This window comes from Alligator mississippiensis, chromosome 2 (assembly GCF_030867095.1).
Source record: "Alligator mississippiensis isolate rAllMis1 chromosome 2, rAllMis1, whole genome shotgun sequence".
NCBI classification, from domain to species: Eukaryota; Metazoa; Chordata; order Crocodylia; family Alligatoridae; genus Alligator; species Alligator mississippiensis.
Genome location: NC_081825.1, coordinates 131033909 through 131052470, shown reverse-complemented (window position 1 = coordinate 131052470; position 18562 = coordinate 131033909). Strand labels below are relative to the sequence as shown.

The 18562-nt window shown below is 44.3% G+C and overlaps 1 protein-coding gene across 4 annotated transcripts in view; it reads left to right on the top strand.

The window, feature by feature from the left end:
- NPNT (nephronectin) overlaps positions 1-5363 on the top strand; it is an 86966-nt gene extending 81603 nt beyond the window's left edge. For all 4 annotated transcript variants that reach the window (XM_019500126.2, XM_019500125.2, XM_006275655.4 and 1 more), the window contains one exon: positions 1406-5363. In XM_019500126.2, the coding sequence (XP_019355671.1) occupies positions 1406-1501 (96 nt within the window). In that variant the 3' untranslated portion in view covers positions 1502-5363. The remainder of the gene's footprint in view (positions 1-1405) is intronic.
- The last annotated feature ends 13199 nt before the right edge of the window (positions 5364-18562 follow it).

Below are 18562 nucleotides of genomic sequence, written 5' to 3'. Positions count from 1 at the left end.
GAGGAGCAATCTATAGCACATTTCCATCGTGGTTCTCTCACTTTTCATTCCACTTAACCATTGAGCTTTCCCCCTCAACTATAAATTTTTACATATAAAGCTTAGTTTGAGTATGTTTGACATCCAGGCCAAAAACCATTTGCTTTGTCACATCACAGACAGATTTTATTCAGACTGTATCATTTCTACAAGCCAGAACTATCTAGTGTCCACACTGAGCAATTTGCAATGTCTGTTTGAAAATGAAAACTTCCCTTAAAGTGTGTTCAAACAAAACTTGTGATAGTTTGGTATGTTTTGAAGACAACATTACATTAAGAGGTTGTCATGCAAGGATCAAATGCCCCTTTTGAGAGAGAGGGGAAAGTTCTTTCGACTACCCAAAAAGCAGTTTTATTTGGTCTCCCTCTCCTAAGAGGACCCCTGCAGATAGCCCTAGCATGGCTTCACAAGGGGGAAGTCCCTGTCTTTGAGATCCCAGCTTTTTTCAGTCCCTTCCCTCCTCAGCGATCTGTGGCTCCTTTTTAGTCAGCTCCTGGGAAGGAGGGAGTGTTTTTTAAAGAAGAGGGGTATTGGAGTGCCAGTTGTCTCCAACCAAACAGCAGACTGTTGAGAAACAGTCTTTATTGGGCCATTCCAGTTCCCTCTGTCCTCACTCAGACTTTACTTTACTCTGCCCACCCTGGGACCTTCTTCCTCTCTGGCTCTCTCCCTGCCTCACTTCTTCCCCTCAAGCCCAGGCAGCCCCACTTGCAACAAAGCAGTTATTAAACTGTAGTTTTAAGCTCGGGACCACTTCACCCAGTACAATGAAATATTACATCATGGGGAACCAAACAGAGAGCAGTTTCAGTGGCTTGGTGTCAGGCCTAGACTGCCATCTGCTCTTGGAGTGAAAAAGGCACATAGATGTCCTACTTAGGGAAGTATTCACAGTAACATATGCTCACAATGAGTCCCATGTTCCCAACAAGAACTGCAGCCTAGAACTTAGCCCACTTAGCTTCCTTTATCACAGAGGTATTTGAGCAGTGAATGGAATCATTTAAATCTATATAGAAAGATCATTAGTGAGAGATGCCCACATTCCCAGTCTGACAACTGCCTATGTCAGTACACACTAGATATTTCCACCCTTTGTGTCTGTCAGGAATATGAAAATAAAAAGGACTGGAAAGAGAGCATAGAAATTGAAAATAAAGCAAAACAAAACAAAATGTGAATCCACAGATCTACAGCTCATTTAGAAAGTGATGAATTCATAAACACGCTTTAATGATCCAAAACAGAGACATGCCTGAATTCCTTCTTGCCGTGCTCTTGTTATGTTATGGCTGGGACCTTTCTAAACACGTAGCCATTCTCATTACAAGTTTTATTAATTCAGACTTCATCTTTTCCCCAGGTTATTTTCAAAGGCGAAAAAGGAAAAGGGAGAACTGGTGACATTGGACTGGATGATGTGAGCTTAAAGAAAGGCCACTGCTCTGAAAGACATTAGCAATGCAAGTCGACTGGCAAAGAACATCTGTTAATCTCCCCTTTCCCCTTAATCCTACTCCCATCAAGTGTGTAACCCCCCTCCCCCGATCCTTTGGGCAAAAAGGAGAAATATTTAAAGAGTGACCACTTCTTGTTTGCTTATTTTGTGCAATCCTAGTGAACTTCCACTTATACAATGTCTAAGGACACAAACTCCAAGCCAGTATTGGATGCTACCGTTAACTTGTTCCTGATCATTCCATGCCTACAGGATGATCATATTGAAAGTCTTCTCCCCACACTTCTTATACCCCATTAAAAGGGGCAAATTGTAGCTAAAGGGTGTATTTACACGAGACACATACTGCGTATTGGCCTAATAATGCTGAAGTAGCGTGTCATGACAAAAACTGTGCTAATAGTCTACTGTGCAGTTATTATTAGGCTAATGCACAGTAAGTGTAACTAAATAACCATGCGCTGGTGCTACTGCACAGTAACTTTAGGTATTACACATTTAGTTTAGTACTTTATTGAAGAAGTACTAAACTAAATGCACAGTAATGAATGTGTAGACGTGCCCAAATACTACTAAAAGATATCACCAGCTCAGACAACAATGGTAATAGCTGCCATTCTGTATTTCCCCATAGTGCTGCTATTTCAGCAATATACAATTAAATTGATTTGACTTCATAATTTGAATCTAACTGAGGCCTGGATACGAACTTTGGCTATTTTACTGCCATTGGTTTTTAAAGAAGGGTTTGTTACATATCAAGTATCATTTATTCTGATACTGTATCCATATTAACAATAGGTAGTTTACATAGAGTAGACACTACATCTCCTTAATATTGCTACTGCTGTTTTGTGTAAATGTATATGGTTAACGTATTTATGTTTTTAATATTTAGATTCTAGTTGTGAGGTAAACGGCAGCTGTGCTCTCAGCCTAAACTACAGTATATGTGAGCACAACGTGTTTTTTGACCCTCTGTGTGTGTCCATTGATAAATCAATAGTGATTTGATGATTTCCAGACAGTATCTTTTTCTCTAAATAATAGTGCAATTTTTTATATTATAAGATAACTGCAAGCAAGAGACTAGATCCTCAGCTGATGTGAGTTGGTAACTCAGTAAGTTTCAGTAGTATTACACAAATGTATATTAGCTGATGAGCCGAGCCAAGAAAGTCCAGTTCTGTCAGGTCTAGCTCACTGTCAATTCTCAATGATCTCCCTGGGAATTGAAGTGCTGATTTTGAATTTGTCAAAAATCAGTAGGATGGGCCAAAGCTTGTGCTGATAGTAGCAGCCATTGTCATTGACTAGAATGATTGTCAGGTGTTGAGGTCCCCTCTAACCTTATGATTCCCTGATCTAGACAACATAAGCAACTCAGTGAGTTGCCTGCTTTAATATTGCACTAAGAAGAATGAACAAATGAATTCAGAACGTTGAGTCTTGCATCTGTACAAAGTCCTTGCCAGACTGCTTAGAAAATAAATTACAAAATACATCATTTTGAAAGCTGAAACTGGTATTTGTCAGAATATTGGACGTTCTTTGGTTATCCATTGTGCATACGATAAATTAATAACTGTGGCAAATTTCTCTGTTTGGTTTGGGTTACCTTTTTGTAAAGGAAAGCTTTAATAATCAGTGCTATCATCAACATTTTTACATTTGATAAAATGTGTCACCTTTGTATTTAAGAAAGTTAGAAAAAAAGTTTTAATACAATATTGTTATAATGACACAGCCTTAAGATTTCAAAAGGGTACAGATAGAAAAAAGTAGGCCTTATGATTTTTTTAAAATACTTAATTGTAAATGAAACGTTAGCCCAATGTATTATTGTATTACCTTGTAAAAGTTACTTCTGGTCTTACCCAAACCTGTGTCCAGTTTTGCACACTTTGTCCATAAAGATGAGATAATGAAGGCTGTTTCAAACTTATATTTTTACTTGATACTTACCTTGAAATAGTTGCTACAGATCTGATTGGAAATCTTTCACTGGAACAATTTTTCCATCTGGGAAATAAAAAGACAGTTTTGTCTAGCAGAATTTATTACACTGTTAAGATATCAATCAAAATACCTGTAGGACAACCATTTGGAAATGCAAAATTCATTTAGAAAAAAATCTTTTTTTAGACTATTCTAAAGTTAAGAGGCAATCAAATTTGAAACAAATTTCAAAATGTAAAAAAATGGGTTTTTACATTATTTTGTGGCATATCAGTAATAGATACTGGCGTATAATTGTAACAGTCTAATATTTTCTAAAATTATTAAAGGCAGCTGCTGCTTAGTATTAATTGGAACATCTTTTTTAGATCATTTAATTACAAAGAGAACAGTTTTGATTGGAACTTATCTTTTCTAGATCAAAATAAGTAGTAGTTGTCTTCAATAGTTAACAGTCTATTTTTTATTTCAATTTTCTACAATGAATGTTTCTTTTGAATTTGTTTTATAGTAAGCTTTAATTTAAGAAGTGTTTGTTCTGATTCAAAATGTCAAAAAAAAATTAAAATTCCCTGTGAAATGAAAACTCCCAAGTTTTGATTATCCATAGTATAATATCCACTAAACACAACCACTATGTTCTCAGACCCAGCAGTAACCTAACAGAATTAATACACATATTGGTGTCTTATCTATGTAAAATGGATTGAAGTATGTTTAAATTATTTTCTTAAATCATGCTACATACCTTTGGGAGTCAGGTATCAATCATACTTACAACAGGATTTTCTCTAGCATACACAAGAAAGGCCAAACAGGTTTTAACTGTTTTATAACAGGGTCTGGAACATACCATTTGTATAAATCTACCATAAATGGTAGATATAGGTCAGATATAGGGCTTTCTCCTGCCCCCTGGTTATTCTGACTTATCAACATGCATACATGAATTAGGAGGGTTTAGGATTTCTGCATTTTATGACTGATTTCATGTGGTCCTTTTATCAGGAGTACCTTATGCAATAATGCTATTTAGTGGGCACTTGAATTTCTTGTCACTGTTTGAATAGGGTAATGAATTCTGGCTATATGATGTGATTTTTTGAATTAATAGGAAGATAGTAATTACTATTGAGCAGCTACATTTTCATTTGCATTTTATTGGTGGAAAGTGTGTAATAACAGCATGGCTCAAGACCAGCCCTTGTCCAAGAATGCCCTGTGTAGGTCAAGTCTCAAGTTACTCATTTCTAAAAAGGAGACTGCCTTGATAGAATATATCCATCACTACCTACCCTCTAACAAAAATAATAGCTCACTCAAATTTATCAACTTTATTTCAATCCTACTCCTGTTTTTGGAGACAAGGCAACATTTAGCTTCTTTTGTTGGAGCATCTTCTCTTTTGAGTTTCTTCATCCTTTATAGGCCTTAACCATGTAGGGAATTCTTCATTGGTAGAACCCTGTGCTGCCTCACTAAAGCAATGGGGCTAAACAAAGACAATACAGGCCCTCTTTTCCATAGCTCATTGCATGATCAGTGATAAAGCTGCCAGTTTCTACAGTATGTACCTTATTAGCTACATTCTTAGTAATTTATTCGTGCATAACACATGCCTGGAAAGCTACATAAGAATATGGCCTCAAAAAAATCAGCATAAAAACAGTTTAAGTATCTCTTTCTGTTACTGTTCAGTAACTGCATAGCTGGGTCTAAAACAACAAACCAAACTCCTGCTAAAAAAATACTATATTTAGTACCAGAAGATGCTGCACTAAATTCTTATGGAAACAGTTATTGAATGTACTGTATAACATCTACTGGCATTCATGTTTTTAAATAGAAATGTTAACATTTTTACCCCAAAGTGACTGAAAATAAAGAATATCTTTGTAAATGATAGGTATCAATTAACACTGGCAATTTGCATTTATTAGATGGTTGATGTAAAGAATAACCACAATGAACAGGGGTTATGTTATTAATTACCTTTCCTGTTGCTGCGAGTGATGGACTTAATCAGACTAGAATTAAGCTGGATATCAATGCTTTTGAAAATCCCATCTCCACGACATTACCTCCAAAGGATCCTCAGAGATTGATTTGGTCTTGGAAACCATTCCAGTTCATCTGAAGAAAATTATAACAAGCCACAGCGTGATTTGTCTTAGTACTGATCCAAGTCACTCCTGACATTCACACACAGGAGGACTCTCAGTAGCAAACCACCACTTTCCTCTATTGTACTCTTTTTAAAGAGAAAAAGCACAATAGTTGTTTGTGTGATAATATACAAATATGGATAAAACTACATCAACTGTTACTGTAGTTATCTGTTCCCCTATCAGTGATGCCTTATGAGCAGGAATCCAGATTTCCCATTCACCAAGGAAAAACATTGTAAAACCTGGATTTTCTTCTTTAAAGGAGAAAAGTGTGGGAAATGATGGGCTTCCCTGCGCAGGCTGGAAGAGTTCCAGGCTGCAAGAGGCTGGGGGGAGCGGGAAGAAGGCGGTCAGGCAGGGGGTGCCGTGTGCATGTACACATACACATGGCTGCCAGGCGAGCAGCTCCCACGGGTCAATCTGGTGGGGGGCGGAAAGGTGGGTGGACTTGAGGCTCCCATTGTAAGGGAGGGAGGGAGTTGGACAGGGCTAGGGTTTCTTTCCAGCAGGGCAGGGAGCAGGACAGAGCTGGGGGTAGCAGTGGGGACTGGCTTTCTGCCACTGCGTGCACTCCCGGGGGGGCAAGGGGAAGAACATGTCCCCCAGATTTGTGCACAGGGTGGGGGCAGCTGTGGGCTTATGCTCCCTACTCTGCTGCCTTCCTACCCAGTGCAGCAGGGCAGAGAAGAAGTGCAGTGCTGCCACCGTGAGCCTCACGCCACCATAGCAAGGTGCCCAGCCAGCAGCAGCAGGGGCGACAGGATGGAGTTGTGCCCCTCACTGCTGCTGGGTGGGCAGAGGGCACCTTGTCATGGCAGTTTGGAGCTTGCACAAGCAACGAGCTTCCCCACCCAGCCCCACTCTGCCCTGCCATGCCGGGGCCCACCTGCTGGGTTGCAGAGGCCCTGTGGGGAGGGCAGCAGGGTGGGGAGCTCGAGCCTGCAGCGGGCAGCCCGCACCTGTTCCTCTAACAGGCTCTGCTCCATCCATGATGCCCATGGGGGAGGGTGAGCCGGGATCTGCACTCTGCTCTGCCATAGCATCTTCCACCTCCTGCTGGCAACAGCCAGGGCTTGGATGCAGCTGCAGGGGGCAAGGAACTTTGCACCCAGGTCCCTGGCCCATAACCCTGGCAGCTGGGGGCCCCCTCCAGCACAGCAGGGAAGGGGCACCAGCAGGCCCAGGGGGGTGTGGATGGGGAGTGAGGGGCCTGGACCTGTGTCATGGTGAGCAAAGGGAGCTGTGATTTTCCATGATAAAAAACCCTAAATCAAACACCAACATTTATAGGTATTTAGAATTTATTTCATTGTAGTGATTGAGGCACTGGTAGGCTTCCAAATTGCTTTAAAATTGTAAATATATTAATAAAGCATTGTGTTTAGCTGATACCTAGATACATATGTATAATATTTGTGACATTTCATTTTAATCACGGATTTTGAGGGTTTTAAATCAGAGAATTTGCAGATTTTTAAACAGAGAAAACCAGGATTCCTGTTTATGAGACCTTGAGCTTCATCCTAAAGCATGAGTTAACTGCAATTAATTGACAGCCCTAGTTTCACCCAATGTTGCCTTCTTCCTTTGCAATCTCTAATCAATACTTTTTCCTCTCTGCTCCTGATAAGCATCATCCTGCCCCATATCTGTCCATAAACTACCAGAGAACAAGAGCATACATCAGTGGTCTTTTCATTCTCGAGGCACTCCCCTGTGAGACTGAAGGAACCCCTTGTTAGACTTGAAGCTCTCAGAAAATGCCAACTCAGTTTTTGCTCAATTTTTTACGATAGAAAACATAGAGGAATTCTTCTATTACAAAGAACTCAGAAAGGCCAAAGCAGAACACAACATGAATTTCTATTTGAAATCTCTGGGTTTAGCTTGTGAATCATGTTTTCACACCTAACAGTGTTAACTACATAGGGTGCAACACCCTATTTGAGAATCACTGGCATACATCAACATGTGCTGGCATTGGTTCTCCACAGATCTGTTGTCTAACAGGTAAGACACTCTGCAAATCAGGGCTCCTAATTTGTACAATTACTCTTAAGCATTATTCTATTTAAAATGTTAATTCGATAGCCAGACTAAGTAAAAGTGCTCAAAGGATCAGACTAAACACTTTTTATAAACAACTTCTTGGTATCATATGTCCTAAGGGGATGCTGAAGCTCATAATGTTACAGACTGGTAGCAGATTTTCTTTTTAGAAATGTTTGTCATTGATTAATTTCACCACTTAATTAATTTCACAACATCCATATGCCAAAACAACATAAACTATGCCAAATCTTTCTTTAATATTTTCATTATGTTTCTCAAGATGAAGGGTCATTACTTGTTAACTGATACCTACCTGGATTTCACCAAAACCATGTGTCACAGTCATCTCTCTATTTATTACTCCTGTAGGCAGGAAAGTCAGACAGTTCACCGTACAATTCCTTTGCTTATTACATCACATTCTCCATTACCTATGTCACCCCTGTGTACTATAGTCACACATGGCTTTTCATTGTAGGCTCTCCACACTAAAAAGAGTCAAAACCCAGTTCAGAATGAGAAAGATAGCACTTGCACATAGGGAAGCTCAATTTTCCTTGCAGTAGTTTTTAAAATATTTTTTGTCTGAGTGACAAACAGAATGGGTTAGGAACTGCATAAGACCCTACTATGCTGGTCTACTCCATCATCATTTCAATATATAAATCTAGGTACTGTAGATGTTAAGCTACCAGGAGGAGAAAATGTCTACTGCCATAATGTGAGAACCATGCTGCTCTTCCAAATTTGAAGGAGTTATCACTGCCTGCAGGTGGGTTGTTCTTCGGCAGGTAACCCACAATAAGAGATGCTCCAGCAGTTTGCTAGTTTTTGTCCATTTGTTCTTTTTTAATCTGACACCTTTTTTAAGTTTGACCATTGTGTAAAGAAGCTTCAGGTTATAAATTACGCTAGTCCTGGTATGTGCCATGGCTTGTGGGCAAACTACACAGTGGGTCTCCTCTGAGTAAACCTTTCTGGTGATGAGGCCTGGCTTCCTGTACTGCTTCACCATGCTAGGACTATGTTTCTGGCTGCTTCCATTTCCTTGTTTCATTAACCCAATAGGCCAAACTATTTGACATCTACATGTCACCTTCCTTTGGGACACTGAGATGAAATGAGTTTACAAGAGCATAAACAGCCTCTTTCCATCAAAGCATTGCTCGCTCCTGCACCCAAAGGTCTGTAGTAGGCTTATACGAAGCGGCTGGTATTTGCTTTGGATTTCGCTGATTTGGGGGAGAGTGATTTGATTTTGCGATTCGAATCACTGTCCTGAATCAATTCAGCCAAATCTGATTCGGAGATTCAGCAGCTGCTGAATCAGTTGAATCTCCGAAAAGCACAGGCCCATCCCCTGCCCGCTCTCCCATCCCTGCAATGGCTGCCCTGCCTGCCCCAGCTCTTGGGGAAAAAAAAGTCCACACTCACCGGGTGCTGCCAGGGGGGCGGGGGGATGATCTGTGGTGCCCCCACTGCCCCATGCTGCATGGCGGGCTCTGCCACAAGCCCCCCAACCCCCTGCTGTCCCAGCCCCCCCCAAGGCTGCCCTGCCCGCCCCAGCTCCGGCCCTTTAAGGAAACCCCGCCCAGGTGCACTGGCTCCTGCCCAGTGGGAGGCGATCCCCATTGTCCTGCACTGTGGGGGGAGCTCTGCCATGAGCCCCCAGAAGCCCTGAGGCTGCTGCAGGAGCCAGTAAGTGCGGGGTTTCAGGGGGGGTTTCTTGAAGGGCCAGAGCTGGGGAGGGCAGGGCAGCCATGGGGGGGGCTGGGAGAGCGGGCAGGGGTTGGGCAGCTCATGGCAGAGCCCCCCCATGAAGCATGGGGCAGTGGGGAGCACACCCCGCCACTGGGCAGCACCCAGTGAGTGGGGGCTATTTTTTAAAGCTGGGGCAGGCAGGGCAGCCATGGGGGCAGGGGGAGCAGGCGGGGGATGGGGCCTGGCAGGGGTCCCCACCATGGTCCCCTCCGTCACACTCCCTACTTACCAGCTTGGAGTCCAGGTCCAGCTCCCTGCTGCAGCAGGCTGGGACTGCCCGAATCATCAAAGCTCTCCGAATCAATTCGGGCCTTTAAATTAGTCCTGATTTGACTCAGATTCAGAGATTTGACCTCCGAAATCAGGCCAAATCTCCTCTGAATCTAATCAGCAGCCGAAGCTTTGCACAGCCCTAGTCCATAGCATGCCAAGCAAAGGGACGAAACAACAGACTCTATACTGACAGACTCAGATCCAAAAAGGGAGTTGGATGCAACACCACTGAGCACTGCAATGCTTAAACTTGAATGCGTCAGCACCTGAGCTCTATAGTGCATAGGAAGATTTAGTTACTCAGACCTGCCTTCTCCCAGATGTGTATCCTAACTGCTAGGCAACAGCCAAGCCCACTTTTGCTCCTTTTCTCTGACCCTTTTCCTGGCACTTGTCTCAGCTTCAAAAGGAGGTGGGAGCATGCTACTGGGAACAGTCAATGACCTGGCAGGCATTCTCCTAAGAAGTGTAAGATTTTTCTCAAGGTGAAGTAATTGAGGTTGGTCTCCCACCCCCTGGCTCTGCTAATAAACTATTACATAAAGGACTGCATCACCATCATCTCTTCCTTCAGCCTCGTTTTAAAAGTGATGGGTCTAGAGTCTGATCCAATAAATGTGAAGCAGGCATAACCAGAGCATGCCTACAGGAGAAGAGGAACACTTATTAGTCAGTTGGATTTGGGCACTACCTACATGCCAACAGGCTCAGCTCTGCAAAGACAGACACTTTTGGGCACACTGCAGAAACAGAACTTTAGTCCTCAAAGAACTCTAATGTAAAAAAAGAAAATGTAGTCAGCTACAGGCTTTAGGAAGTAGCTTAGTGGGGAGTTCTCCATATCCATGTTGGATTCTGGTAGAATTTAGGTGCCTAAAAGCATTTTTTGAACCTTGGCAGACAAGGTTCCTTGGGTGAATTTGATATCTTTTATTAGACCAACCCAAATGGTTGGAGAATAGTTATTAAGCAAGCTTTTGGGTTCAAAAACCCTTCGTCAGGCTAAGGAAGCTTCAGCAGTTGGTGTGTGCTCTTCCTGGATGGAACCTTTTTTGAACCTTTATCTTTACCTACCAGATTTTTGGAAGCTGCCTTCAGTTTAGTTTCCTCCCTCACTGGCTGGGATAGGCAGATTGCCTTATGTAGCATGATGTGTCTCATCATGCTAACAGCCCACTCTCCCTCCCCACCCCAACCCTTTCTTATGAGTGAATTCTGTAAGTGGCCAGTGCCTTTTGATCTCTCAACCGCTCACCCCTGGCAAAACAGCTGTGTAACTCTGCTGGTACCAAGCAAGCAGTTTTTTTTACAGCTAATAACCTGACTGTCTGTTTGAGTGTTTGCTGGGAGGCTTCTTATCTACATCATCACTTCATTTCCCTGTACAAATACAAGCATCCTTTGATTTAACTCTACACATCCGGACAGGATATCATACATGTAAACTGAAGTGTACCTTATATGTATATATAAGCACATAAAAGCACAGTACAGATATAGCCTTTACTCTGCAGAATATGGGTATGGCCACATGGTTTAGTATTCTGAACTGTCAGTTATCTGCACAACTGAGAACAACCAGTGAGCATGAGCTCAGTGCTCAGCTGATGAATAAACCTGCTTTCCAGAGACTGGATGGCTACAGCAATACCTTCCTCTCTCCCATTTCCCTGCTCATCACTGGTATGAAATTAGTTGCATTACCCAGTGTGGATCCTGTCACAACCCAGTGGTTTTGGTGCCTCGGCACGGTGGAATTTTCCCGCCACATGAGAGCCTCTTGCAAAGGCTCTGTTGCTGCAGAAAACCCCCGGTGCAAGAGAGTTCCCGCCATTCAGATGTAAATTTGTGTCCCGCTATTGGCCAGTTCTAAATTATGCACACATGGCGGCTAGTAATTGGCTTGCTCGCCGTTTAAAAATTAGCGCGACTTCCGCCCAAGTCAGAGAACTTTGAGCACGCTGCAGAGTGCTTTTGAAGAGATCTGACTCGTGGCTGAGCTAATCGATAGCCTGATCACCTATTGATTCGTCTCCCCGTTGCCGAGCGCAATCCCAGACGTATCCCTTTCCCTGCCGGCCCGATTTGTAGACGGACGTGCTGGCTTGAGCCCTGCCAGCTGGAACAACTAACGTGGTTGTTCAGACGACCGGACCGTTTTTCATCACAACAGCAAGTGACGTAAGTAAAGTTTTACAACCATAAAGCTTTCTCGGCCTCTCTATTCACCAGCCCGCCCTGACGAACGAGTAATTATTGAATCACCTCGAGTCGGCTTTAGCCGTCCAAGACATGGCGATAAGGATGGGATTAAAGGGCACAGTGATGGAGAAGAACCTCATCAGGTGCTGCCCCTGGCGCACCGGGACCCCCCACGTGGAGAATGCTAACGATCTATGGGCGCATATCGCTTACCACCAGGTGGTAGAAGGGGATGAAAGAAATATTGATGGTTACTTCTCCGTAAAGAGAGAAGCAGTAGTGAAGGAATGGAAAACTAAGCTATCCCTTGGGGAGTTCGGATGTATAATGGGGAGTGACCGGGTCTATTATCGACCTCCGGAGGAAACCTCGACCATATCCTTAGCCGGGGTGAAAGCGCGGAAGGCAGAGAAGCTGACCCCCGCTCAAGAGTTCGCTCAATGCATTTGGTACTTGAGGGAAGGAGGGGAATCCACCCCCACGGACTGGTTTAACTGTCCAGAGTTGGTGCCGGAATCGCGGGGTCATGAGCTTCTCGTTCAGCTCTGGGAGGATTTGGAAACTAAGGGCCGTCATGTGCCGAGATGGGGTCTAACCAAATGGAAGAAGGGAAAAATGATAAATGTGCTGTTCCGTACAGTAGCGAGTCTACTAAGGGAATACGCAAATTTAGAGTCACAGATGCATACGGCGGGTAAGGAGTCACTGGAGCAGGTGGCAAAAGGCTCCGGAGTGGCGCTTATTAATAGCACCGGCCGCATGATACCGCTAGCAGAAAATGGCGCCGAAAGAAGCGTGAGTCATCCGGGGAACCCAGAAAGGAGGTGCGGAGTTTCAGAAGACCCGGCGGGGATCTGCCTAGCGTCTCCGCCCCCTGAGGTGACGTTGTTCCCTGCAACCCCGCCTCCTTGCCAAGGGGAGGGAGCAATGGGAGGAGAGATATATCCAACGTTCTCAGACGAAGAATTTAACTCTTTCTCTACCGCAGCTCACCCAGTAGCTGTGACGAAGCATGTTGCAGGTGAGGATGGTGCTACACATACCACTATTATCTCACGCACACGCACCAGACCAGAGATTCAAGAGCTTTGCAAGGAATCTAAGATAAGATCAGGAGAAACCTTGGCAATGTGGTTAGGGTGGTTAATAGTAGAATTCGGATCTGACACCTTGGATAAAGAAGAAGCAAGTGCCTTGACCCGACAGGCGGCATGGAGTGGTGGACGTACTACCGATTTGAATGTGGTCACAGACAGTGCCCACTGGCCCATCCCGATCCCGGCGCTCGTAGTGGGACAGGTAACCCACAAATTTCACACCTGGCACGAAGGTCGTCCACAGAAGGCTACTGTGGAGCAACTCCTCCTGGCTATAGTTGGAGTGTCATATCTCTCATGGAGCCCGAGAAAAAATCCAATGGGACTAACAGCTGTGCAACGAAAAGAGAGATGGGCTCATCGCCACCTATCGGACCCAGGGGCAATCCCAACACCCTTGGAAGCTATAGAGGCCTGCGTGGAGGTATACGGAGGAGCAAATGCCATTACACTCCGACTCTTCTTGAACCCAATGGCAGGTCAACCGGTGGGAAATCTCTTGGGCCATCTCCCACGTCTACAAGCACTTATGCAACAAAGTGAAGAAGCTTCTGATACCATAAGGGACCGATCTTCAATATGCCCAGCCGGAACACTGAGACCCAGACGGCAAGAATTTATCCCTCGACGAGAGCAAGGGTGGTCACCCCCAGGAACCCCAAAGGAGAGAATCCTGAGGGAAAGAACCATGTTTGGTTTTCTTCTCTCCCACACCGGACTTACAAAGGCACAGCTACGAATTTTGGGAGAAAAGGGCCAGTCCTGTCTGGCTGAAGCATTGGGATTTAAATTCGAGGACTCCTCAAAAAACGAGTGATGGCCATTGGCTCTGCTGACGGCCTTCTCCAGTTCAGACCTGACCCCACGGATTCTCGACCATACGCCAAATTCACTGTTTACAATCCTACCAATCCGGATGACCAACAACAAGCATTCTTCCTTCTCGATACTGGAGCTCAGACCAATGTGGTGACCTCAATGATACCTCATCAAAAGACCGCCAAAATGATCAAGGTACAAGGGCTTAACGCTATCGCTGTCACAACAAAGGTCAAATTTTGGGTCCAAGGCTACTGATATCCCCTACAGGCTGTCCTAGGGGGCATCAACATTTTAGGAATCCCGGGGATAAAAGCACTTGACCTTAAAGAACAAGTGCTACAGGCATTACCCGTTATTATCTCAGAACAGGATTGGCATCGACCTATGCTTCGTAACAACTCCACCTGGCGATATCGACCAATCCCGACTAAGGGATCACTAAAGCAGTCCCTTACTGACCTCCTGAGGTGGCTCGAACGACGAGGCTGTATTAAGACTGTAACAGCTAGCACCTACCTGTCATCAGGATGGAGGGTAGCGAAACCTGGAAAGCCTAATGAAGCCCGGTTGGTTGTAGACTATCGAGAAGTCAACAAAAGGTGCCAAGTACTTCAACAACCTAATCCGTCTACTCTGCCACAGTGTATGTTTGAGATGGCACAGTTCCAACAAAGTAAGTGGGTTGGAGTCACATTGGATCTTAAGAATATGTTTTTTTCCATCCCGATAACTGACCCGGAAGGAATACTAAACGTGTATTGATGGCATCATGTATAGGTGGACAGTTTGTCCACAAGGATATCGTAACGCTCCATCACTAGCCACAGGTGCCATGAATAACACCCTGAAGAATTTTCGAGCTTCATATTCTCTTCCTCAAGAGAAGGAACTAAAGATCTGGAGTTACGTGGATGATATCACCATCGTGGGTCGTGATAGTTCCGTAGTTACTAGTATAGTCAGTCAACTAGTTGCTCACCTTCAGAGTAAGGGATGGACGATCAACGAGGACAAGTCGTGTTTGCAACCTGTAGATGACATTACGTTCCTTGGTACTCGATACATCGGTTCCATCCGCCACGGAATTTTTCATGAGGGTCCTGACGTCGATCCATTGAAAATATTCTTCCCTACAACCAAGAGGCACTTTCAACAGCTGTTAGGTCATTTGAATTGGTATCGACATTATGTTGAACCTGGTGATTTGGCACTCCTCGCCAAATTGCAGTGACAGATCCGTAACAAGTCCCGAAAGTCCACACCTTGGACAAAAAGAGATCAGCAGAACCTGCTTTGCCTGCTAGCTATGGTTAAAGATACACAACTCCATGCCATTGATCTGGGCGTGTCACTAACCGTAACCCTCGGGTTCACCACCAACCATGTGTGGGCTGTCGCACATAATTCTCATGATGAGTTAGTATATACAGCCCATAGGACGCTTCAAGCAGCACAACATAGATATGGAGCTGTGGGAAAAATCCTCCTAGCCGAACAATTGGTGGAGCCTTTAGCAAGGGGGCATGGGACGTTACGCGCTCCCGGTGCCACATTGTTACCCTTGCTGGATGCAGACAGAGTTGACTCACATTTTCAGGGAGAATCTAAGACCTGGAATACGCTAGTACTTGCCCACCATTATAATTGGCATTGTTGGAGATTGGAAGACACGGTATCTGATCTGAGCCCAGAGGATGAGGAGAAGGTCCCTACATTGTATGGAACTTCTGCCCTGGCATGGATGGCCTCAGACGGAACCTCCCGACATGGTGGAGGCTATGGATATTATTGTAAAGCTTGCAATGATAAGGAAATTTTTCAAGCTGACCCAGATGATAATTCGGCTCAAAGATGTGAATTATTAGGATTCCTTAAGGTACTGGAACATTGTTTGGTACATCATAACGATACACTCCCAGTTCCGATCATCGCAATTGATTCGCAATACATTTATAAAATTCTTACGGGCACAGCTTTTCCGTCTGAACATTTGAATGATTGGCAAGATATTTGGGAAACATTAACTAAATTTGTGCGCCTCCCATTAATTAGGCACACTAAGTCCCATCGTCCAGACACCGATCCAGTGCATGAGGTAATTGATAAGCTCTTGGAAGATCCACTCCGAACCGACATAGCCTTGCCTGTCATATCTACCACTGATCCTGAAGTAAATCCATTCCTTGTGTGGCTTCATGAGAATTGGGGTCACCCGGGACCACGAGCTTGCCATCAACGTTGGTGCCGAACCCTTACGGAGCTGGCTTCATACGGAGCTCAGCGTGATTGGGAAAAAGTAGCTCAGGCCTGTGAGATATGTGCTAAAGAAAAGTGTCATAGAACCAAGCACCAACTTGGAGCTTTCGATCCTTCGCAGTTTCAAGCAGGAAAAGTTTGGCAGGTAGATTTACTGGGACCTCTCCCAGGGTCTAAACCGCCAAATAAAGGACTGGTTGTTGTCGATTTGGGAACAAGACAGTTACAGGTTGTCCCCTTACGAAAAAGCAATGCTACTGCTGTCATTTTTGCTTTGACCGCTGTATTTGCTACTTGGCAACCTCCTCACGAGATTCAATCTGATGGAGGACCCCCATTTAACTCAAATGCCCTGGACAAATTCGCCCGTCTTTATAATGTAGCCTGGTATCTTCATTTGCCATACCATCCGCAGTCCAACGGTGTTGTGGAGAGACACATAGGTCTGTATAAGGAGCAGCTTCGCCTTAGAGAAGGAGGGACGTTTGAAAACTGGACTAAATTTAATCACGATGTCCTCATTTCACTAAACACCGCTAAACCGTTATGGGACGAAGCTAATGTCCAGAAACCTCCACCTTGGGAGCCCAAGTTCCAACCTGACGAGTTAGTGTGGATTTCGATACCGCACCCCCATCAGTTTCATCCACAAGTTCACAAAGGGACAGTTCAACGACCGGGACAATATCCCAATACTTATTCTGTCCAATTGGAGGAGAAGCCCGATCGTCCTCCTATTATCGTTCATCACAACTGGATGACGCGCCGTTCTAATGTTCACCCAGTATCCTTACAGTAAATCCAATTATGAGTCTTTTGTCTTGTGTTGTTGTTTTCTCTCTTCACAGGACTGACCCTAGAAAAGGGGTAATCCACAGCCGCCTGAGTGTGAGATTCATCAAGCAGCAGATGACAGTTCGTTTGAATTAGTAGAGTGATGGTTATGAAGGAGACACTGAGACGGGGAACGTTTATTAGCTCAGGACTTGCTATAATATTGTTTTCTCGTTTTATTAAACATTTTATTGACATTGTCTGTTAGTAGGAGAGGACGGACTGGTTACCAGACGAAGGAAGTCCCAAGCTGCTGTTCTCCAATCAGACGAGGATCAACAGTTGTTGTTATATGTTCGAAGTTATTGTATTTTGTAACTTGTTAAAAAGACCGGTCTATCAAGTTGTTTCTATAATATATTACTGGTTGTTAAAGCTTTGCCAGGTCGGTAAGTCCCGAAACAAAGATGCCCGATGATAAGCTCATGTGTCTAAAATTCCAGTTGTGCTGTCGGCAAGGGGGCATGTCACAACCCGGTGGTTTTGGTGCCTCGGCACGGTGGAATTTTCCCGCCACATGAGAGCCTCTTGCAAAGGTAAAGGCTTTCTGTTGCTGCAGAAAACCCCCGGTGCAAGAGAGTTCCTGCCATTCGGATGTAAATTTGTGTCCCGCTATTGGCCAGTTCTAAATTATGCACACATGGCGGCTAGTAATTGGCTTGCTCGCCGTTTAAAAATTAACGCGACTTCCGCCCAAGTCGGAGAACTTTGAGCACGCTGCAGAGTGCTTTTGAAGAGATCTGACTCATGGCTGAGCTAATCGATAGCCTGATCACCTATCGATTCGTCTCCCCGTCGCCGAGTACAATCCCAGATGTATCCTTTTCCCTGCCGGCCCGATTTGTAGACGGACATGCTGGCTTGAGCCCTGCCAGCTGGAACAACTAACATGGTTGTTCAGACGACCGGAACGTTTTTCATCGCAACAGCAAGTGACGTAAGTAAAGTTTTACAACCATAAAGCTTTCTCGGCCTCTCTATTCACCAGCCCGCCCCGACGAACAAGTAATTATTGAATCACCTCGAGTCGGCTTTAGCCGTCCGAGACAGATCCCAGCTCATGAGGACAGAGTCACTGACTCCAATAACCATCATCTGACTCTGATCCTTTAGCCAGAGATGTGCTGTGAATCAACTATTAGCGTATTATTCTTCAGTGTGGATGTGCAGAGATCTGCATATTTCTTTGCATGTACTGCAAAAGTTTCTATTCTGTTTTCTGACAATACTAACTACCTTCACATTTCAGCTTTCAGCATACCCTGTTTGTAGACTAGTCACTATAGAATGCTGCTTTTTGTCCCCTTCCATTATTTGCTAAGGATGATGGTTCCTGAGCCCCCTCCATTGTTTTGTCTGTTTGTTTTGTCTTTCTTAAATTTTATTTCTGTAACACTTGCAATCAACAGTCCATTCTAGGAGTTGTTATTACAGGCCAAGATTTGATTCAACAGCTTTGGGCTACTGACCTGGCATGTCCTAAAAGCCAGCTAGCCAGCTACTAGAGAAAGCCCCCAGCAAAGGAGAACCCTTGGTTGCCATGAAGCTGCCATAGCAGTAGTATGCTACTTTTCTTTTATAGGTATTCTGATAGCATGTCTAGAGAAAGAGGGGCATTATTCAAAGTATCCCCAGAT